The sequence below is a fragment of the Schistosoma haematobium genome, chromosome 1 (genome assembly GCF_000699445.3).
Source record: "Schistosoma haematobium chromosome 1, whole genome shotgun sequence".
Classification (NCBI taxonomy): domain Eukaryota; kingdom Metazoa; phylum Platyhelminthes; class Trematoda; order Strigeidida; family Schistosomatidae; genus Schistosoma; species Schistosoma haematobium.
The window spans coordinates 65,453,609-65,479,209 of NC_067196.1; the positions used below are offsets into that span (position 1 = coordinate 65,453,609).

Genomic DNA, 25,601 nt, shown 5'->3' on the forward strand with positions numbered 1-25,601 from the left:
TACATTGAATAGGCATTCAGAAATTAGTAACTGAATGGTAGGGTTGAAAATTAGTGTTAAATTTATGAATGAAAAATATATATTCAATACTACTTAGATTTGATTGTCAGTTTGTAGAACTGAAAATATTTATCAAATGAGGTGGTTAAGACATGTGTTGTAACGCATACTCAGTCAATGCCTAATCTGATGCACAATATAAGCTGGTATAGAGGTAGATTGTAAGAAAGCTAGCGGCAATTTAACCTAACCAAGACATAACATCAATGCTTTAGGCAATTGGCTATTGAAATGAACTTCGTTGAAAGGTACGGAAATCCTGGTCAAATGTGCTCTTTATAATTTGAATTGACCTTTAGTGTTTTTAAGTGAGACGCATCATGAACCGATTCATGTCTCTGATCGGTTTTACATTGTTGATGACGGACTGACTAATTGATGGTTCAGTGATCTTTTGCTTTTGCGAGCAATTGTCAATCTACAATTGTAAAGTTACTCTTTATTTAGTATCATTAAGATGTATGATAGAAGAAAAATGAACATACAATAGGTAATTTTAAACTAATTGATCACTGAGTACTGTAACCAATAGCATGTTTTTTTTATTCTATGCTGGTGATCTAATTCTATCAATGAAGTTTGTAATGCGATTACTAGGCTAAATAACTGGACATTACTTTTCACATTTTTTGGTTTTCACATAGTTGGAAGTAGTGATAAGAAACTATGAATTAGATTAAGAATATTTTTCTCAGGATTTAGCATGTGCTCTCTTGATGAGTCTCAGTCAAGACGAAACGTACATCTATAATTTCAAACTGACTAACTCCAATTATCTGACAATATTTGTCGTTAATTTTTCAATCAGAAAAGGTAATGTAATGTAATTTGCAATGAATGATTAAAATAATTCCATTTTGTAAAAAGTGCTTTATTCAAACTGTTTCTTTTTCTTATTATTCCTAATTCATTTATTTTAATTAGGTTTATCTCGTACAGGATTGTATATAGCATTTGATTTATTACTACAACAGGTTACACATGAACGTGTTGTCAATGTGGCAAAATTTTGTTCATCATTATGTAAAGCTCGTTCAAATATAATTCATTCAATGAGACAATTCACATTATTATATGATTTATTATTTGAAGTTATATTAGGTGGTCATTGTATTGTTGACTTGGATGTGCATAGTACTTATAAAATGGTGAGTAGTAGTAGTCAGTCGCATTATTATTTAGTTTTTTAATCCATTTTTTAAAATTAAAGTTATCTAAGATATTAACAACTTTTTGGCTACTGGATGATGATTTTAAAATTTAGGATGTTTTCAATTATCTTGATGCTTGATCTTGTTTTCGGGTACGTAGAAATCTAGGGAGATTTGGATGAATTGTATAAACAACCTTAGAATCAACCTATAGACCATTGGGGTGATTAGAGTCTATTATATGTTCAAGAATGAAACTTCTAACTGCTTTCCCCCCATTCTTGTAGAACCACACTGGGGCATATTCTCGTATCCGAGTTGAAAGCAAGCGTTGGCTAAGGCCTGTGTACCTTATTCCACAAGACCAAGTGAACTGGTAGATGCACATGGAGACGATCGAAAAGACGAAGTTTATCCTTTGCAGATACAGAAAATAAGTTCTTACTAGTGAAAGTTTGTTGCAGCTTTGCTATATAGGACGTTCTTTTTATCCCTGTCGTTAACCGATTTATAGTTACACCAAAAGTTCGGTCATAAGAAGATATTCCTTTGAAACGAGATTACTGGATTCCTTGTTTCAACTTCTTTTCATGTTCCCCTCTATAAATCGGCTTGGATAGCCGTTTTCAGTCAGCTTTTCTGAGGAATCCAAGTTATTTATCAGTGTATTCAGTACTGCATATCTGATGTATTCGGTAACACGAAGAGTGACCCCTCTTTCCGCTTAGTGGAACCCAGTCATAGAAGTTAGTCAGCTGGTCATTCCATGTTCTTTTTTTTGTAAACGGATTATTATAACGGTCCGTCACTCCTTGTCAGACGCACATCGAGCAAAGAGATTGAATGACCCAGCTCATGTTCCTACGTGAAATCTATGGAAGGATGGCATGTATTGAAATAATGTAAAATATCTACTGTCAGTCAGTCAGTAACAACGTAGAACTTCGTACGTACATACATCAGTTCGAGTTGCCACACCACATTAGCACAGAGATGCAGTGGTCGATTCAAATGCCGTAGTGCTAGATGTAGTAAAATTATAAGCTGTAATCAGAAAAATTAGAGTTTGAAGATGTTATTCAATGAGTATAATCCAGTGAAATAAATTTGGGAAGAGAAAAAGAAAGGGACGTGAAGAATTCAGAAGATTGGAATTTGGGAGAACACAAAGAGTGTATGCACCTGCGCCATTGCAAACGATTTTGAGCCATGTCATTCAGGGTCTCTAGCCATCGGTTGCTATCATCTCGCGGTCCCCAACCAAGTAGTCTACACCTACCAATATGACTCAGTCTACTTGTCAGTGACTTCATGGACTTGTGCCATGTTTTGGTCTGGTCGCCCCTAGCTTTCTTCCAATCTACTCCTATACAACAAAACATCGCACATCGAGGCAGTCGGTGGTTGGGCATACGTAACACGTGTCCCAGCCATCTCAACTGATGAAGTTTCACTGCGTCATCAATTGATTTGCCATCCTTACCTAGTACCCGTTTCCTAACAACTGCATTACTTACTGGATGGTCCCAAAAATGTCTACTGAGTCCACATCCTCGTCACAAATGACAAACATGTCATCTATATATCTTTTGTATCGATGAAGTAAATTGATAATCGAACTAAGTTGGTTATTGTCCAGCTTAGACGTAAAAAAGTCAACAATGCCGTTACCTGCACCTTCCTTTATTACCAGGGTGGATCTCGTTTAAGTACAAACCGTTTTTTTCTTTTAGAAAAATGAACAACGGTTGTTTGAATTTTCATCGGACTAATACCTCAACAAATCGATACCAATTATCTTTTGATTAATTGTATGCACAGATTCTCTTTAGATTAGTACATTTATAAGAAAGAATGTTTATCATCTGCTCTTGCTAGATTTTTTTTTGTATTATGTTTGTTGTGGCAACTACTTCGATTTTAATGCTCAACTAACCTTTAATGGCTTATCACAATTTCACCTCTCTCTATATGTGCGTGTCGACACAGACGTGTAAAGTTGTAAACACACTAGGATTTGACTCTACTGTTTGTATACTGTTTAGTGAAAGATAACTATCATACTTTTTTCCACTGACATGTTTTCTCTGTGGTAGAAATTCAGTGCAGAATGTTTTATGTGTTAGAAATATTCCCAAGCATTTCATTTTATAAGGTCGCAGAAGACTTGAATGGGAAAGAAATTTTCAAAATTCAATGAAATATAGCAATTATGTAATAAAATATGTATAAGTTAAAAACTACTGCTGACTTTCTGTGGTATTCCTTTTCATTATTAATTATTTATTTATTGTCTGATATTTATACATAAACAACAATTCCCGAATGATATACATTCAGCCAGGTGGTCAATAGTTCTGCTCTACTTTTCACTTTGTGTTGATTTCTTGTCACTGTGTTGATATAATGTTGGAAACTGGACCGATGCAATTTTCTCTTTGGATCCCATATTATATATTACGTAGTATTCAGTGGTTTTATCTTCTGGTAGTTATTTAGCTAAATATGCAATGTTTTTTTTTAACAATGTCAGTGCAGTCACTTAAAATAACTTCATTATTACATCAATCGAGGAGAAAATATTACATGAAGTTAAGGAACAATATATTGAAAGAAATAAAGAATAAGGCGTAAAATTCACAAGAATTTTATTCATTAAAAGATATCGTTGATTTTAGAAAACCACTGAGGTAACTTTCCTTCAGTTAAGAAAGTTCATCATACTTTTATGAGGCATTCAGTAGAGAATTACATAAACATCGTTATTTACTTCTATTCAGAGGTTTGTTTGTTGACGTCTCAAAGCCTTGGATCAAACCAGGGTATTGTGGTTTACTAAAGTATGTCAGCCTTAGACCAACAATTGTTCATTCTACGGTTGAATATTTTTACCATTTAGTAACACCTTTATAATATTTTCCTCTTTCCTCATCTCATTGTTATTATTGTTTTATCGATTACCTATCGAGATAGATGTAATTACTGCGATTGTTTCATTGAAAACATAGATTGAATAAAATGCTCAAATTATTTCCATTTAGGCTCTTCAATAGAATAAGTCTCGAGTGGATGTTTTAAACTTTGTAAACTGATTATAATTGTCATTCATGTATTAAGTTGTTTGGTCAATCGTGATGCCTTAGTTGTTACCATCCTAGTCAGTTTAGTCAGTAATTTTCGATAAGTTCTTATAAATACAAAACTGATCTTGTAGTGATTTTCACACAATTTTGGTATAACTCTCATCAACTTTTGATGTTACCTAGAGAAGCATTGAATACTTACTTGTACCAAACAACTACTATGTCCTTATTTATGATTATGTAATGACGTGTATTCATAATCCTGCCACAGATCAATCTTTAAGTTTTTAAATCTCTTAAAAAGTATGATTTTCAATGGCGCGCTCTAACTGACAACAGTTTACCTACTTTCCGACACCATAAATTATGAACTCATGGAATATTCATGTTATAATATCAACTAGAAGTCGTTTGTTTTCTCTCATTAGAATGTGCAAGTTTATTGTATAATTTTTATCATAAACCTTTTTTCAAACAAAAAGACTTTTCTATTGAAAATTCTTTTAATATAATAATAGTTAAATAAACTTTTGTTAAAATTATTTTTTTAGTTATGTCATAAGAATACAAAACTTAATCGATCTTATTTATGGGAACAATGGTCTGTGTTACATTTATACACACCATTATTTGATACAAATAAGGAGTTACAAGTTGCTTTGAACTCTTTAAACTTATACAAGAACCGTTATCCTAAAATTATTGATCTACTTCCATCTGAACGTTGGCGTGTTCGACTACATCGTACAACAACAAATAATAATAATAATAACAATAATAATGCGCAAACTTCAAATTACATTAATGCTGTCTATTTAGATGGTGCAACTCTACAAGATGATATTATTTTAACACAAACTCCTTTAAAAAATACAGTAGATGAGTTTTGGTTTATGGTTGAAGAAGAACAAGTAAGTGAATGAGAAATTTTTAGAATAATTCTTTATTGTTTGTATTAATAAATGAATGGTTAGTTGTAGAGTCATTTCTTTTAGAAGGAGAAAATTCCTAACTTTTCAAACTATGTTCTTCATAAATTCACTTCGTTTAGTTTACTTAAACCTTCCCATTGATGTTTAGAACTGCAAATTGATCAGTCTCTTATTGGCATATGTGCGCATACCATGCGTATTGCATCGATATTGCCTTAATTTACAAACATTATAAACAAAGATGGATAGTGGCTAGCAGTGAAATCCGGAACGCACGTTTCATCCTATTCGAGACTCATCAGCTGGATGTACTTGCATCTCAGAGTTGATGTTCACTCCGGGACTCGAACCCAGTACCGTTCGCTTCAAACGTCATCGCATTATCAACTTAACTACTGAGTTTTTGATATGTTGCAAAATTTATATGATTTTCTTTAAAAGTTACTTCATCATATTTGTTTGTACAATTATATCAAATTGAAAGGGTTTCAAAAGGAATCTTGAAATCATTTTTGACAGAACTTTAATATTGTTCACAGTTGATTTCCTGACAAATTAATAGCTAGAGAAAGACTCAAAAGATGATGTTTTGGTTCATCATTTTTTTACGCCCGTTAAACAGCATAAAAAGTGGAAATAAAAAAAAGAACTAGCTAAGAATAAAAATGTTAGAAAATAAATGAATGTATATATCCTAGAACTAGAATAACATATATAAGCAAACAATATTGTTTGCAATTAGATCGACACCATGCTCTACTCTTACATATATCAATATTTAAGTTGGTGTATATAAATACCTAACATTATACATATGTTCTGGAAATAATAGTTAAAAAATTCATACCGGTTTATGTACGATCGGCATGATATAGATAATAACATTAAGTGTATGAGATATATTAGATTGTTTGAAGTGCTAAATGGTTTGAACCCTCTTCCTTTGTCCGGACTTGGGACCGGCAGAAGCCCTAGTGAGGCTCCAGTCGGAGTCAAGTGTCAAATAGTTTGAATTATTTTTCCTGTTTAACGCTTTTATAGTGAGTTAGTTTTCTACGGGATGGGGTCCCTTTTTTGAAGTTTATTAGTTCAAAAATTGTTTAAATAGTACATTTTTCACTTGTATTACAGCAATGTAAGGCATCAGTTGGAAACTACTAGTTCTGTTTAAGTGTATCTACGGTTGTTTCTAGTGCCATAACGGACCGACTATAATCATTTACAACCAGAGGAAATAAAACGAAACCAGAGAACACGGAACAACGAAAGCAATAATTACTGTGATAGGTTTATGATAAAACATGTCCCAGTTTATTTTATGGTCTACTGTTTAGGTTGGATATAATTCGAATTAGTTAAGGGTTCCAGGGTCGCTGTTAGTGTAAAGTATTTTCAGGTGGAAAGGTTTAATTAAAAATAAAAAAACGATTGAACATCTAAAGTTTCCTATAGTCTCATAAATCAAATGGTAAATCGATGAAGGCAGTCTATGAGTCAATGATAGATTGCGTAATCACACATACTAGGTGAAAGTACAAAATAAAATAGTAAAAAGATGAGTGTACTAACATTGATGAGAATAATAAAATTACCAAAGTTCTAGTCAATAGTCAAGCATAGGAAATAGGTCAAACTTTGATTTCTTGACTATATAATAATCATAAAAATTAATACAATTATTTTTACAGTTGAAATCACTGATCGATCTAAGCTAGACCACCATTGAAAACCTGGGAACACATCGCGGCTGTTCCGTCCTAATATGGGACCCTCTAGCAGTGCCCTCAGCGATCTGGAGATTAAGCGTCCGCGCGCGAGACCGAGGGTCCTGGTTTAATTCTCCGGTTGTAGAGTTGTGGAAGCTGATTGCCGAGAAATCCCATACAAAGAGGAGATAGTCGTGGTGTGCTTTCAGGTTTTAAGTGTTGGTCTAACTTATAACGGTTCATGATTTCAACGAAGTTAATGTTTTTAACCTGTCGTGAGTGGGTTATTCACCTGGCCAACTTCCCCTCCTACAAATTTCTGTTTTTATTCATTTCTGTAATTTAAGTGTAATCGTAAGCATTATCATCCAGATTCTAACAATAAAGTCGCTCATGTTATCTTGGACATATTTAATCACATAGTCCTTTAGGGAAATGTTAGGAGTATACATAATGATCAAACCGAAAAAGAGAAAATAATTGCAAAAACCTAACTTTAGATTTTAAACTATTTTCATGGATAGTTAATAGCATCAAAACTTATCACTATTGCATACACCATATCCATTTGTTCGCCTATTTATGCTTATCATCGTAGTAGTCAATAATAAATGGCTGGCTCTCAAAGAAGGTAATTTCTCTATACATTGAACACTTCATGTGATATCCACATATCTTCTCGAGTTTCAATATAGTTATCAATTTTCAGTTGAATATGCAGTGGGATAATAAATGCTGATAAACTCTAGTAACTAAGACAACGATAGTCTTGTAAGGAGTTTCAAAGAATGGAAACCATCATTGACAAAATATGATAAAGCGGTTAAATATATATTTTATTATCTTAACACATGGCTCACATAATTATTAAAGTCAAGTTAAATTTCCCAAGATGATTTGCGGACATCTTTGTATGTTCATGTGTCTATCTAAATGTGCGTACACGTACTTCATCAATACCTTCAAGTCGCTTTGTACAAAAATGGTACTTTTTAAAGAAGTGTTAAATCAATCTAAACTTACGTGTTTGACTAATGATATCGTTGTATATATATATATATATATATATATATATATATATATATCTTTTATCTAGGTTTCATGTATTATTGATATGCAACCATTTTCTTATGGTGTTGAAGAAGCTGTTCGATACTGGCCCTTACGTCCTGGTGAAAATATCTCATATCCCATGTTTGATGGCTCATCCAATGAAGAACAAAATATGACTGACATTCAGTCAGATTTTAGTGAAACATCATTTCAACGTGGACCATGGTTAGATTTTGCTGGTGGACAAATACAAATCTGTCAACTTGGTTCATTAATTCCTGTCCGCATAAATCCAGTTTCCCCGAGAAGAAATTCTAATCATGAAATTTATAAAAGACGTTTGCTCATTCGTCAACGCGAACCTACCCATTTAAAACAATACAGCTATCAACAGTTTAGCAATGAAAAATCTAAACCCCGTGAAGTTTTAGTCTTTCATTTTACCGGTGGTTGGAATACTAAAATGGATGTAAGTAATTTTATCATTATAATAATACTTACTCCTGTTACTCCACGTGAAGAAGCATAGGCCTCCTACCACCATTATAATACCCCATACTTTATTCGTAGAAGTAGTGATAATAGAGATTGAGTTACTGAAGAAAAGCTAGTATTTTTTTATCGATTGGTAGTGGTCTAGAGATGGTTACCTACAGATCCATAATAAGGAACTACCAGTTAACTGGTTACATTGACCCGTCAACTGTTGTAGTCATCAGAATATTCATAAATAGCGCCGACATCTCTGTGCGTGTGGCTAGCTCCACCTATGCTGGCTGACTTATGAGGAGCCTTTTATGTTTTTCTTATAAACACTAACATGTCTATTAACCCCGTCAAATTGTATTTTCTTTCAAAAGATTAAGTATATCAAATGTAAATTCACAAACTTGAAATCTAAGCCTTTTTGACAGAAGTAGGGAATTAGATAACATAAACCTAACCAAGTTGATTTTTTTTGTGATGATCAGGTGACTTCTGTCTCCTACGATTCCCCATAACTGACTGTTTATTTAGAGCACAAGGATGCCTAATAAATAAACAGAACTTAGTGTTGCATCCTATTCAGTCAATATTAATGTAATGGCTGGAAATCGTTTATTAACCAACTTGTTTAGATAATAAATATGCCAATTTTAACCGTCATATAAGAAATGGCATCTATCCAGAAGTAAATTCAAAGTAGATACCTTTTTACTTACGTACTTAAGCCAGTTACCCCTCGCCGGGCATACTAATTTGACCAGTTGTTACCACGTGCTATTCGTTTTCTTGTTCTATGCCCTCAATTCCTAGCACCACATGTTCTTTGGTCTAGCTCCAGTCTTTGCCAATTATTAGCTCAAATTTACAGGCGATAAAATTGGAAATAGGTGTCAAACAAAGATGTATGGTATACCACGATAGTTATAACTTTTCAAGTAAAATAAGTACGAAAGATAATGAATAATATCGGATATGCTTTACCAGTCTGTTAATATTTACATACATTTTATGTGTACATATTGTATTTTACAAGCCTATTTTCTGTTTGATTGTTATTTTTCCCCCTTTTTGATGGTAATCATTACGTCTGCCCATTCCATTAACATTTTAACGTCATTACTTTAGACCTTGTGTTATTTCTTATTTCCTTGACTTATTTTCGGATGCTTTTAACACCCACGGAGAATTTTTAAAAAGTTAAAATTCAGTTCTACGGTAACACCATTCATTTTCAGTCATATCTATTAATCTGAACTTCAATATCGTTCAAACTGATAATATTTTCATTCCAAGCATCTCTTACTTACTTATACCTGTTATCCCCAATGGTGAAGCATAGGCCGCCAACCAGCATTCTCCATCGAACTCTATTCTGGACAATCTTTTCCAGCTGTTATTCATCCTTTTCATGTCTGCTTCCAATTCTCGGCTCAGTATGTTCTTTGGTCTTCCGCTTTTCTGTTTCATTTCAGGATTTCAAATTAACGTTTGCTTCGTGATGCAGTCTGATGATTTCCTAAATGTATGTCCTATCCACTCCCAATGAGTTTTCCTAGTTCCCTCTTCATATGGAAATCGATTTGTTCTCTCCCATAGTAGGCTGTTGCTGATGGTATCCGGCCAACTGACAATGAGTATCTTTTGTAAACAATTATTTTTAAATACCTGTACTTCAAGGATCTCTTACTTAATTTTTCTTTTGACCAGAATTAAAATTCATGATTTCTAGGATTTTTTTTATCCATATCAGTCAATGAATATTAGTTTCTTCATTTATTGACTGATTGATTGACTCTATTACTAAGTTTACTCGAAGTGTTCGCCGAATCCGATCATTATTTCATGGGCACTAGTTATGAAAATTGTTAAGGCTTATTTTCCTAGTATAATTATACCAAGAAATGTACAACAACTTCATGTACATTAATGTTTCGACTGTTATTACGAACTTTGCTTAGAACATCGGCTATCTGAATGTTTGATCTTTGATCAATTGATTGACATCTCCATTGCATCATCACCTCTAACCTTACCATAATGCTTAGTTAGGAATTAGTAATATACTTTTTAATGTTAATATGTATTACCTTATTAAAAGAAAAGATCTGTAACAAATTTACAATATCTTTTTATTCTAGGTACCTGAATCACGTATAGCAATTGTTCGTTTATTAGAAAAGGTACGCTTAGAACGTGGTACAGGTCCATTGATTATTCATTGTTTAAATGGAGCTACTCGAAGTGGTCTATTAGCTGTATGTTACTTATTGGCGGAAAATATGACAAGAGATCATTATGTTGATTTATTTCATGTTATAAAAATGATTAAAATACGTAGAAAAGCCATATTAGCATCACCGGTTAGTATTTAATCTATTATATATTGACCACTGTAAATTTATGAATGTTGATTATATGATTAAATGATCACGTTTTTGGAATAAAGTTTCATCATCCACTCATTTCAGCTTGTGAATAACTGGAAACTAGTGAACAATGAACTAATTTCCGCAATCGATTTATGTATTTCATCGTGATGTTTTTCAACGACATGTTAATTTTCTATAATTTATTGCCATGAAATAGTAGTCGAAGGAAATTTTCGAGAATTATCTTGTAGTAAATGAAAAATTGTATCCTAGATCAAATTAGTGTATGATTATGATTAATGTTTTGCAATACTAAATGCTTTTGCATGTATTTATATGTGTTTAGGGTGCGGTGGGGTGATAGAAATGGATGAAATTATCAATATTTAGTATAATTTAATTTGAATATTTAAGTGTTGTTGAAGTTACTGAATCAAAGAGTATGAGAATTCGGGCCGAAGTACATCTGTACCAGGCCGTGTTTCAATAACATTTGTCTGTATGTAGCTCAAACAGCTTGATGGTAACTTTTTTGGATGGTATTACTTATCTGCCAAGATGACATGTACACTATGCTAGTCAGTTCAACCCAGGTTAAAGGTTTCTGTTAGTCACCTTCAACCGTCGAACTAAGAAGAAAAGAATCATCGGTTATTGTGTAGTGTCGGTTGCTATGTTAAGCCTATATACCTTATTCTAGATTCTGGATAGGCCGACTTATTCTTTTGAGTCACGTTTTGACCTTGGAAATTATTCACTCATCAACCTTGGCTGTTTTTATGTGAGCGCATATGTATGTGCACTTATTATTCTATTTACCACACGTCTGTAACTTATTTTTATCGGGCTATAAATATTGAGTAACACTTGATTAAATGGAGGCCTTCTTCACTGCTCGTCATTTCGTTTCGATCTCTTCGATTCGCTTCGTCCCTCTGATTGTCTGTCCAGATCAATGATTGAACAAAATATACGTATTCGAAATCTTTTCTCGTAACTCCGTTATTCACTAACGCGAGTTAAGTCGATAGTTATATACGGGGTTAGGCGATATATATATATATATATATATATATATATATATATATATATATATATATATATATATTTCGATAGCAATCATTCAATAGCGATCAACATATGATCTAATTGGAGTCAGATCCCGGGCCGCTAAAACTACTTGAACTCGTCAATTATGTTACTTTAGTGTAAGAAATGATGTATTCAATGTTGATGATTATTTTAATGTGTTTGAAGTGATTGTGTAGTAATATGTTCTATATGCTATAAAATATTGTTTATAATTCAAACTCAAGGAATATGTATTTTATTCTTTAAAATTTTCGTAATAACTGCGAGTTGAATGGCTGGAAAACATTAAGAAGGAAGTTACCTTTCTGAACATTTTACCGATTGAGATTGAAAATGACTCCAAACATTTTTCTCACTAGGTCATTTCGAAATACTTTGTCGAAAATAACCAAAAGAATAATTACTGAATATAGATACGGATGTTGGTTACTCAGATATAATCGCTGTTATTTTCACAGTTATAGTTTTTGTTTTAATGTCCTATAATTCATAAATGATAAAATCATTTATTTAAATTAATTGACCATTTTTCCTCTTTCATTTTTAACTCTAAACCATCTCTTTTTGTCAATAAAATATTCATGCTTCAGGATCAACTGCGTTTCGTGTATCGTTTCTTAATTCAATGGATTAAATATACATTAGCTGAGCCATTGGCTAATTGGACAGTAAGACGATCTGCATTGTCTATGCCATTCTCACTATCAGAAGCAGTATTAAAACAACAATGGGAATGGTCACAACAACTTGTTGGTCATTTACCGTCAGATTCACGTATTGGTATATTCTCACATAGTCAATTGCCAATATTAGGAGCAAATCATTTAGGAAGTGCTACATTGAATAATGATCAATCATGTAGAATGAGTAATCGCAGTAATGAATCACAATCTACACATACTAACGAAGATTATGACACAACTGAAATACCAATACTGTCAACATTGTATCATTATTTCAATGATGAAATTTTAGGTAATCCAAATTTAGATTATCATTTACAAACTAAATCAATAAGGAACAGTTTTAATAATCCATATTGTTACTGATTCAAGTTAGTTTAACTACATGTCATACCAATACCGATGTTTTATATCACTGAAAGCGATATTCTTATCTTCCTTTATCATGTCAACATACATATATCTTATGTTTTATTACTGAAATAAAACAGTTTTATCATTTTGCGAATAGTATTCTTTTGTTTGTTTATTTTTTTTAAAAAAGGAAAATATAAAACCCATTTTTTATCATATTTAATGTATTTTATTAATACACAAGAACTCAACACTTTCTATTCTATCGTTTAATTCTATACGCTATTTCTTCTTTTATATTCCCATTTCAAGTGATTAAATTGTATAAACCAAAATATAGTATATCACTATATTATATTGAAGAGTAAAGAATATGGATAGATATATAATGGATTATAGAGTTTTTCCTCTTTATTAAAAAGGTTATAAATGTTCCATCATTATTTTAGTACCGTGTGTACAGCACTATGACAATTAAACATCGAGTTCTTTATTGTGTTTACAGTTTTTGATTGGTTATTTTCTCTTTCTTTTAAGATCTTATATTACAGGTTTGTTTCAGTAATAAGAATATTATAAATACATATGTTAACATTAGTATATAAGTAGTGCAGGGTATGATATTTTGTTAATAATGAAATGCAAGTATACAAGATTGGATGTTTTTTTTGTCTAGATGATAAATAAAGAGAGAGATAAGTATTCAATGTTCATCTTATTTAGATGGTTTTATTTTTTGATTATTTGTGATTAAGGTCAGTTTTATTACTTATAAGTATTAAGATGTAGCTTATATTATGACAATCAGTGGTATTTATTTTTTATGTAATTCATTTTGATTACTTATCTTTACACATTCTATGTTTTCGATTTTTGTATTGTTGTTATTTTAAAATGAAATTTCCTCTCTTTCTTTTTGGTGAATATTCAAGTATTTACAGTCTTACTGTAGGAATCATAATATCTTTATTATTGTAACATGGTGTGTGCACGTACATAAGTGTAATGATCTGAACTGATTTCTTTGTCTGGAACAAGAATTCTTAAATATTTATGTAATATAATATTTCTCTTTTAGTGAGTAATCGAAAGGTTCCCGGTTTGATTGACCGCAATTGTTACACAATCAATTTCTTTGTACTTTTTACTGTCATTTTCTTTAAAGCTCACTCTTTAGTCTTTTTCGTTTACAAGACAGCATTACAATCCAGGTTTATTATGTACTGTTGGTTGGGTGTCCACTCTTGTTGAGTTCATGACATACCATAGTCATATTGATTTGGTGGGTATTATGATTTTTTATTTATTGAAAATAAAATAATTTTCGTAATACTTATTCATTATTCTCTTTAATAAAAGCTTAACATTTCAATTCATCTATGTTGGTTGTTTATATCTCCTCATTATTGTTTAAGAATACAATTGATCTGTCTCTTTTAGCATATATGCATTCTCTACGGATTGCCTCTGTATTGGCATTAAGGTACAAGGACTGTAAGCGGAAATGGATAACGCGATGTCACAGAGTGAACATCAACTCTGGGATCTAGGTACATCCTGTCGGTGAGTCTTAAATAAGACATAACGTGCTTTTTGGATTCCTCAGCTAGCTAGCATTGATCTTAGTTTAACATTCCATTCTTTCTGTAGTATTCATTCGACGGATACATATGGACACCAATATACAGTCGGTGATAACTATGACAGTGATGATGATCACGGTAGTTCGTAGTCTAATAAGATTATTTTGTTGTCTTGTTTTCCTAGAAAAAGTTTCTAGTAAACAATAAAAAGCAATAACAACATGATGTTCATATAGTAAGATTTTTGTTTCTCTGTTAATCTAAAATGCATACATTATCATATATGAATAAGAGGAATTACTATCTAGTTCTTTGAATCGTACTTTTAGTCACCTGTAAGCTAAACGATTTGATATAGGGATGATGTACATTGTTTCGTATTAAGCAATTGGATACAATTAACGAGGAGCAAGTACTTGAGTTACGGTTATATTTAAAATCCATATTTCTAACTGACTGATTTTACTATATGCTTTTATCAATAATGTTACGAACATAAACACAGCTATGTTGTCTAAAGATGAAGTTAACGATCTTCAAAAACACTGCAAAATGGAAAACATTTGAGTTCTGGCTTTTAGAACTTGTATTTGCCACACATTCGTGTCATAATGTATGCCTTGTCTGCGAAGTTATCCTGTGGTGGCTATCAATCGTAACATATTTCTTCAAACTAACCAAAGATGTTCAAAGCCTAGGGTTTTTTGTAATCCTGAAATGTATAACATAAACAAGATTATAATTAAAACAATCAGTCGCTTTGCTTATTGATCACACACATACGAAGTTAAAGTACTTTAAGTCACTTTCAAGAAGTAAATTTCCGGAGTACTAATCAGTAGGCGTGACTAGTGTATCTAAACCAAGTTCCAGATCTAAGGTATACACCGAAAACAATGGATGACAGTCATTTAATACTGTGGATTAATTGAAGTTAGACTTGTACATGATTGGATTCTGGCCTGTTAGGTAGTCGGAAAAATAGACCAATAATTATGATGTTAAGTCCAATGGTGTCCTTGGACTTTAAATGTACATTTCCTATTGGTCGATGTTTACTTCACTTGTTAAATATTGTACAAATGTTTCCTATTTTATGGTACGATGTGGTTTGTTTGCTCGGTATATAATTAGAGTATGTTTGAAATACAATGATTCATAACTCAGAGGCTGTGATTTGTGTTCTTGACTCAACTGGCTAGGACAGACAGCGAAGCAGGGCCAATCAGGGCACTAGGTCGTCCACTACGTGTTTCCGTGTCACTGTCACAGAAGCGATCGATATAAACGCTGCCTAGCATAACCTGCAGTCACCCGTTACAACATGGCCTAATGGTCTAGGAGCGAGGCATTCACGCTTGAGAACAGTGGGTTTGGGCACGACTCTCGGATGCCAATTCGTAAGTGGGTAATACTGAGGAGTCTCACATTAGAATGGGACGGTTATGCAGGGTTCCCACATTTTGTTGTTTAACAATGCTTATTCTATCTATGCACGTTTTTAGTTCATCTTGTTTTTACATTGAACATATATTCTTATTTCGAAATAAAATTGAATGTTTCCTTACTCATACTGTTGGTCAAGTGAAACATTTCATTTGTTGAGAAATCTTTTATTCCTACCTCTGTTTACTTGTATTTCTTGTTTCTTTTTTTTGTTTTTCTATAGTAAAATTTGATACCCTAAATAACAATAAAAAAAACATAGTGACAATAATGTTTTTATGATAGAAACTATGCGAAAATAAATCTCTGTAATGATTGTTAATGTGTTGACCTCATTGAATTATGAATGATTGATTGAGTATTAGATTAGAAATTGGTTTTACTCAAAAAATCTAATTAAATTTAATCATAAAAATTTCAAGAAATTTTTGATATCGCTGTTTGTAACTAAGTGGAAAAATGGTAATTTTAATTTATGATTGAATCTGACAAATCGATTTCTTTTTATCAGTGAATATTAAACAATAAGGGAATTCGTTGCCATTATGAGAGAAAGAATTAGTCTGATGATTTCTTTTCCAGTTTACAGAAGTTAGTGAGTTCTTGGTGTCGATCCCCATTATCACTTTTCAGAATGTTTTATCTTATTGTACTGATAAATCTTAAAGAGTTTTTTTTGTTACTTAGCAGGCTTGGAAAAATGTCTAATCTCTGTTTACAAGATAAATTGCTAGATAGACTGTTATATCCTAGTGAAGATTAAATTACGAGTAACGACTGAGATCTATCGATAGACTAATATTATCTAAATATTCTTATGGTATAAATATTCAGTAATTAGATTATGTATATCTATATTCATCTTATTATAGGCTTTGTCTTGATCTATAATTCATTATTGTATGATTTACTGTTCTTAAGCTATGTTTAGTTTATTAACTACTGCCTCCCACGTTCACAGCCACTTTTTGGCTTTATTGTATATGAATGTTATTTCTTATTTTATGGTGCGTTGTGGTCTGTTTGGTTGATATATGAACCCAGTATTTCTGAAATGAATGATTCGCATAGGGGAAGCTGTTATTGGTGTTCTGGACTCAAGTGGATGGGCTAGGCGGACATAGGACAATAAGGACACTAGGCTGCTCATACCAGTCGAGCGTCATTGGTTTAGCACTCTGCTAAGATTGTATAAGTCGTATTTTGATTATTGGCTAAATCACGTGATAAAAAGCCGGACATAAAGTCAAAACAGGTGAATGTGATGCAGATATGAGGGCGCGGATCAGTAAAGCAAGAGCAGCATATTTACAAGTGAAGAACATCCGAAACTCAAAACAACCATCTGCAAGCCAACACCAAGGTCAGAATTTTCAATACAAATGTCAAGGCAGTTCTACTGTATGGGATGGAAACTTGAAGAACTACGAAAGCCATCATCCAGAACATACAAGCGTTTATTAACAGCTGTCTACGCAAAATACTTCGGATCCGTTGGTCGGACACTATCAGCAACAACCAACTGTGAGAAAGAACAAACCAGATCCCAGCGGAGGAAGAAATTAGGAAGAAGCGTTGGGAGTGGATAGGATACACATTGAGGAAAGCACCAAACTGCGTCACATGACAAGCCCTCACATGGAATCCTCAATGTCAAAGGAGGAGAGGAAGACCAAAGAACACATTACGCCGAGAAATGGAGACATACATGAGAAAAATGAATAAAAATAGGATATAACTGGAAAGGAAGTCAGAGTGGGACAGAGTGGGTTGGAGAATGTCGTTCGGCAGCCTATGCTCCATTGGGAGTAACAGGCGTAAGTAAGTGAGTAAAGTTAAATTATCATTGTTGAGCAATCAACTGAATGAAATTCGTCACTATGCATCAACTTCATTGAGTGCGAGAAAGCATTTAGTAGCGTGGACAGGAGAACCTTATGAGACCTTCTTCGACACTATAGTGTACCTGAGAGGCTTGTTACCATCATACGGAATTCTGAGGACGGACTGCATCGCAAAGTTGTGGATGGAGGGTAGTGTAAGACAAGGGTGGTCACTTTAATCTTTTCTCTTTCTTCTGATGGGTGGTCGGATCATGAAGACCTTCACATCTCATTAGTAGCACAAGATGCAATGGACATCTTGGATACAGCTAGACGATTAAGACTTTGATGATGGCTTCGATCTTCTTTCTTATACATAGCATTAAAAGTTGTTTTCTTTTTTGTAGAATCAGTTTTCCTAGTTATGTATTTCATTTTCCTGATTCGAACCACTCGAATTAATAGGATTTTAATAAAAATCCAATTCATTTTGATTATCACATAAACACTGTTTTATGGAAAACGTTACTGTGTACAAAAATAATTAAAAGTACTTTATCAGTCAGTATGAGATAAAGAAAAATGGTTTTGTACATTAGAAAAGATACATGTACAAAAGTTATTTAAGAACTCCATTACTCTGTACGACACATATCTTCATTTTGATAAGAATTTATTTAAATATATACATTATTTCTTTACAGGAGTAAAGAAATTAGAGAGATTTTATAGTTCATATCAGATAGATTCGACGCTAGGTAGAGTCGTGGATGTAAATTGTTGTTAAGTCCCACAACAAAGTGGAATAGCTGTCCGGTGTTTCCTAGTTTTCAATGAATTTCTAAAGTCACTTCGCCACTTCAACAATCTCAATAAGCCCACTAGTGACCAATTTCGAGGTAACTTCAGTTCTTGTGATTATCCGTAACCAGTGGGACTAAACTACATCCGATATGAAGCAGTTATACATCAACCCTATTTGTGTGTAATCGAGACTGCATTACACTACGAACTGGTCGAATTCGCAATTGTAGATCGTTGAATGCTGACTCATTAATCTTATGGATAAGCCGTCTCTCATGGCCCTGGCTTTGATCCTCTGTCGGTTCGTGGATGCTTACTGCTGAAGAGCCCGACCGAAGCTGCTACCTTGACGCGGTGGTCGGGCTTGAATACCGTGATGACCCAACCTAGCTATATTGGCTGGAACATATGTTCCTATAGGTTCTACCATGCCAGGCAGGTCGATTGGTGAACGGTAAGACTAAAAGCAGCAACTCAAGGTCTGAGGGCGAAGTCGTACTGCTGACTGTAGAGAGGTGTGACAGCAGTAAGGTGTTTCCCTCGGACAACCAGCATGACAGCGATGATGCCTTCCCACGAAGGGGGGTGGGGTTAGAAAAGGTCGACCCTAAAAATGTCACACCTCACCTTACCTCACGGATTTCCGTCTCCGGCGGTAAGGCCCTTTGAAGAACGGAGCTAACACGTCAAAAACCTTCCACAAAAAGGCCGTGCGCGACTGGCCTCAAGCAGTTGTCCCTTGTGCTCTGCGGTCACGCTCCCAGGTCGTCAAGACCAACACTAATCCAATTTCCTTTTCAGGTTCCTCAAGAAATACCCTTCCATGGTGTGGGCAGCCGGGAAGTGACATCAGCCCTCATACCCGTAACAGCACACGAGACCAAGTTGGTCACATTCAAATCCTTCCTACACCTACTAATAACTCTCTTATCTCCATGACTAACCCTTCTCACGTCTCTTTATCACCTCGCACCGCTAGGGCAAACGATTCGAGTACGTGGAACGCTATTCTTGGTCTCCTGAAACCACGCTCTAAACTACACGTAGGAGCTTTTAACGTCCGAACACTGTGCCAAATAGGACAGTAGGCTTCCTTAGCTAAGACTTTAGAATCCCACGCCATTGATGTGTGCTGTGTCGCCGAAACGCGCATACAGGATCCAAGTAGCGTCATTCATTTGACCTCACCATGCCAAAATAAAGAACCGACTCGATTCACACTTCGTGTATCTGAAAGCCCTGATTCTGCTTCCCGTGGCCTCACCGGCGTAGGTATAGCATTGAGTCCCAGAGCAGAACTAGCTCTCTTAGAGTGGATCCCAGTAGACAGCCGCTTGTGCGCAGGTCAGCGGCCTATGCTCCATTAGGAGTAACATGCGAAAGTAAGTAAGTAATTAGTCCATCGATAGATCTCAGTCGTTACTCGTAATTTAATCTTCACTAGGATACAACATCACCGTCTTTATCAATGATGCTACCCACATATGTAGAGGTTTTTACATCTTCCAAACGTTCTGCGTCAAGTGTGATCCTGTTGTAGCATGCTGCGTTGTATCAGAGAATCTTGCTTTTCCCTTTGTGTATATTGAGACCTAATGCTGCTGCTACACTAGTCGTCTTCTCCTGCATTTGTTGTTGCGTGTGCGATAGAGGAGCCAGATCGTCCAGCTGCATCCTAGCTTTCCATTTTATCCCATGCTTCCCCTCAGATGTTGATGTCTTTATGAATTAGTCGATCTTCAGGAGAATGTGGAAAGGTGAGAGTAAGCAATCATTTAACTTTACCAGATAGAAATAAATATTCCATGCAGATATGATACTCGGACCATTATTCAAATTTATTTAAATTGAATGAATGTTATTTTGTATCATTTTTAATTATTTATGGTATAATGTATTTACATATTCTCATCATTTCTGCAGGTGAGATGTTTCATCCTATTAATTGTATACCATAAATAAGCAATTAACTGATTGTTCGTATTTATTTTTATTAATATTAAATTATCCTATTCACAATCATTAATATTGTTATTTCGTGTTATTAGTCTATCAATATTTTATCAATCTGCTAACTCATTAGAAAAAACTGAAAATAAAACTTGAATAATTGCAAAACGATAAAAATTATGTTGTTTCTACTTATAGCTCTTCAATCCTCATGATAAAGTGAGAACTTGGAATATCAAATTAAATTAAAGATCAAAATGAGTAAGAGTCCACAATTACCTTTGAATAATTTTAAAATATTTTGAAAGCTCAAGTAGAGTTTTCTTCTCTGAGGTGGATGGTTTGGTCGTGGAGCTTTCATCGCTCTTCTGAACGACATCATCAGCATAAATTTCAGGTAGAAGTGAATTGTTTGAATTTCGTCACATATGACTCACAGCTTGTCCCGTAGATCACAATTTCGATCGGTTATTCTTGACCTTTAACCGGTTATTGTTCACTTCATTTTGATTGTATTTTCGATTGATTTGATTCTTGGTCCTATATTTGTCCATGATTTTCCTGATTAGCTGATAGATTGGATCGATGTAAATGTGTTTGTTGGTTGCTTATTGGTCTGAGTGCCAAGCTTCCTAAAATTATCTGGTGTCTTTGGTATTCTCTTTATCCAAGATCTCAACATTTTTCCGGTCGAATGTATGTCCGCAATTTTCCACATGCATTGATATAAGTGAGGATATATCATGGCGTTTGACCTCTAATTGATTTTCATACAGGTGGGGATGAAGGGGGCGTCCGCTTTGTACGATGTAGTGTTTTTCTCAGTTGGAACGATTCATTTTGTAGATGATGTTCGGCTTTTCTTTTGTCATTTCGTCCTTTGGTTTGGATAGGATTGATTGGAGTAATTTTGCGGGTATGTGTGCTACATCTATTTCAAACGGCTTCAACAGTCATTGTATTTACTGATGTGTCTTTTATATATGGTAAGATGATCCGTTGGTATATGTTGATGAAGCTGATTGTTTGGCCGTTCTTTTGAAAGATAGGTCTTAAATATTCTTCATTTTTCTGTTCCGCATGTGTTGCAATGTGTTCTCGCGCTCTTGAATAAAGCTTGTACACAGTTGATTTTGTGCGTTTTTGAATTGTTGCTATTGTAAGTGAAAATTTGATCTGTATGGGTCGACTTTTAATATACTTGAGTCTCCAGTTTTTCTGTGTCTGTTCTGATGATTGGTACATCCAAGAATGATAGTTTGTTGTTTGACTCCTGTTTCATTGTGAACTCTATATAATCGAAGGCGGTGTTGATCAGATTGTTGGTGTTTTCCAGCTCGTCCTTTTTGACTACGACAAATAAGTCGTCCGCATAACGAATACAAATTTTTGACTTGATTACTGGTAAGATCGAGGCTTATACTCACTGCCTCTGCAATGAGACCTAGTATAGGTGATCTCATCGGTGTATTTTGAAACATTACGCAAATTGTATTTTTGAAGGATTAGCTCCAAGTACTTTAAATTTGGAAAATAGCTTATATCATGTATAAATTTCAGTAAAGCAATTATTTTATTCTTGGAAGTGCTGGATATCTGTCTGGTTCTAGGTTCAGAATAAAAAGCAGTGAACACTTACGACCTTGTTAGTCTGTGATTTAAAGCCTGATGATGAAACGTTACCTATAAACCCCAGAGATGAGAACAAATGATTATCAATTTTAGCTCCTGTCAATCCACATAATTACGCAGCGATCATCTACTGAAACAAATGGTATCGTTATTATGTTTGACAAGATTGAATTCCATCAGTTATGGCTTTTCAACAGAATTTAAGTAAGTATAGAAATATTAAAGGGATGTGAGGTTTACAGATTAATATGCAAATTAAATATTTTTAGCCAAGTCATTTTAATTAATGGTTGACATTAATTGCACGGCCGTTCTGATTCCCTACCATACATTGAATCATATATCCTAAGTTTAAATGTTCATACATTCAAATCTTACTCCAACTCGATATTTCAAATTATCATACTGGAGAGATACTGTATTTTACCTACTTACCCTAATCAGTTCGACAATGAAATGGGAAGAGTTATTTTAAAAAGTTTTCATAAACATTACAGTAAATGATAGAAATAAACTAAAGAGAAAAAAGAATACAACGTGAAGCAGGGGTTTATAGTAGCTCACGTGTAATTGAGTTTGTTCACAGTTAATTTGGATAAGCCCTTTTGTTAACTTATTTGACGAACAGAATCATTCCTACAATAACAACTTATCTATACCATTATTATACCTTGATTATTATTGTGTTTGTATGAATAGGTATGCTTGAGCATTGCACTATAGCTTAACGACTACGCACATATTCATTCTGTTGAGATTAATTTTAGTCGCTTAATTGATTAGATGATTCAACTCACACACTCACTCACTTGCTTTTCGGTACTAGCCTTTCATTGTTGTTTCACGTGTCTGTGGTTTTGGTAATCTGTACGTCGTACAATAAATAAAAGCGATCAACACTTCATACTCGTTTTTTGATTTATAAACCATTGTAGACATTATCTAGTAATAGTTATCAGAAATAAACTGGTTACGAATTTTGAGGATTATATCGAATACCGACCACTACAAAACAATTTTTCACTGCCTAAATATTTGATCAGACTATAATACGTTTCTTCTGATGAAATGTTTTCTGATCACTATTACAATAATAACTATTAGACATATTGAAGCATTCCATTTCAATAAAAAAAACTTAACATAATGCTAATACACTTAAATCATTAAATATGTCCCTTACTATGATTCGTTTTATTTGATTAATTAAAATAATAGCAGAAAAAATGAGCCAAATGAACAACGAATAATCTTCTTATTCTACTGTTAGTACATAATTAAAAATAATGATAAACAGTAACATTTTCTATATTGTCAATTTACATTTTGTTGTTGTTGAAAACCCTAAAGACACATGCACAAAACAAGCGAAGAGAAACAGACATAAAAGAAGAGAAATGTAACTAATGATTAGGTTACAATGTTTACGAATTTCTTTCTTTTTTTTAAAAAAATATCCAGTTTCACTTAGCAATTAAAAATTCACTAAAAAAAAGAAATGATAGTTACATAAATTATTGAATACTAGTAATCAATAAAATTGTCCATAGTGATTTATGTTTTACAAGGGTGAGAGGAAAGCAGTTAGAAGCTCTATACTTGGGCACTTAGTCGACCGTAATCATTCTACGGACTCACGGTTTGATTTTAAGGTTGTATATATGATCCGTTTGAATCTACCTAGATTTCTTTGTATCCAACTCCTAAAAATAGCTGAAGATTTAACCATCTATGAGCTCAAACCAGAACTATGCATACAAAAGAAATTATCGTTAATTTGGCCTTAATTACTATTATTATTACTGCATTCCCCTTTACTTATATCTTATATTCTCATTATTTCATTCATAAATACTCATCACATCACCTTATTTATTTTTACACCTCTATGACCTGTAATTATTGTAACCAAAACATTTTATTCACCTTATTACATTCACTATATCTATTGTTATTATTCATATTACGTAATCTAACATTAAAATCTTTCAATTACAACATCTTGTTTATTCGTGTTCACATTTCCTGACGGAATTAGTACTTTAACAAACAAATCTCATATATATACTACTGTACAGCTTGATAATCATTTCGTTGAAAAGAGATCCCTTCGCTGAACTTCGTGTTTTTAATCATTTTTTTAAAAAATTTGCGCTGAAAATTCGTTAAGGAATTTTATCACTGCTATAAAAATAGAAATTACTGAATATTAATTGACAGCATACTCTATATCATTTTGCTCTTCTTCCTAATCATTAAATAATAAACAACTTTATTGAGACTATAGTTTATGGAGACCTTCGAGTGACGCTAAACTGACCTTGAGGGTGTCCACCTAATAACTAGGAGCAAATGAGGGTTATAGACCTATGTGGAGAGTTAGAATTATGATTTATAGTTGATTGTTAATGAGTGAATTTCGTGCCAAAAATCCATGACCTGTTATCTTATACGTGATTGGTTCGTCCATAAATTATAGTCACGCCACAAGATTCTTCATTACGACAACGGTTACCTAAGGGATTAAACCCTAATGACAAGACGATTATTATCAATGTTGAAAAATGGATCTTGTTAATGACTGCTGACTAGCACAAAATTAAAATACATAGCTTTTGGTTTCAAGTTAATTAGACTACCGGTCTAATGAAAAATAAACTAACAGGAAATGCTTCACAATGATGAATTATACAGTAATACTGTTTATATTATAATGAAAAACAATCAAATAGGAGACTCCTCAGTAGTGAGCATCCATGATCTCGCACACGGGACTGAAACCCAGAACAACGGTGTTGATGGCTAACTTCAATCGATCCGTGAGCAACCCTTCATCCATTGTCTTAGGTGGATAACTATAACCTACCCAACACGGATTAGACTCCACTAGCCCTTGCTGAGGAGTCCGATAGTAGAACGAAACGGCCGTCCAGTGCTTCAAGGTTTCCAATGATAACCTAGCTTAGATCGACTCGTGAATTTAACTATGAGACTATTGAAATCTCCACACTGATAATTAAATATGTGCTATTTCCTATTATACCATTAAGATTAAGGATATGATAGTGATACTGTTATGACCTTGATGTCTGGCTTTCTATCACGCGACTTATCGACCAGTCAGAATACGACTTACACAATTTCGCACTATGCCAAACCAGTGACGTTCAACCGGTATGAGCAGTTTAGCGTCCTGATTGGTCCTATGTCCTCCTAGCCCTTCCACTTGAGTCCAGAACACAATACCAGCTCCCGTAATATGAATCGAATCGAATCGTTTATTCCAGACATACTCTATTTATATACTAATCAAACAAACCACATCGTACCATAAAATAGAAAACAACATTTGTACAATATTTGACAAGTGAAATAAATATTGACCAATAGGAAA

At 33.7% G+C, this 25,601-nt stretch overlaps 1 protein-coding gene across 1 annotated transcript in view; it reads left to right on the forward strand.

Moving 5' to 3' along the window:
• Positions 1–14,341, forward strand: part of MS3_00001880 (uncharacterized protein) — a 35,066-nt gene extending 20,725 nt beyond the window's left edge. The window contains exons 8-12 of the mRNA XM_051209385.1: positions 985–1,208; positions 4,846–5,205; positions 8,029–8,454; positions 10,610–10,831; positions 12,523–14,341. Coding sequence (XP_051074838.1) covers positions 985–1,208; positions 4,846–5,205; positions 8,029–8,454; positions 10,610–10,831; positions 12,523–12,981 — 1,691 coding nt within the window. The 3' untranslated portion in view covers positions 12,982–14,341. The remainder of the gene's footprint in view (positions 1–984; positions 1,209–4,845; positions 5,206–8,028; positions 8,455–10,609; positions 10,832–12,522) is intronic.
• The last annotated feature ends 11,260 nt before the right edge of the window (positions 14,342–25,601 follow it).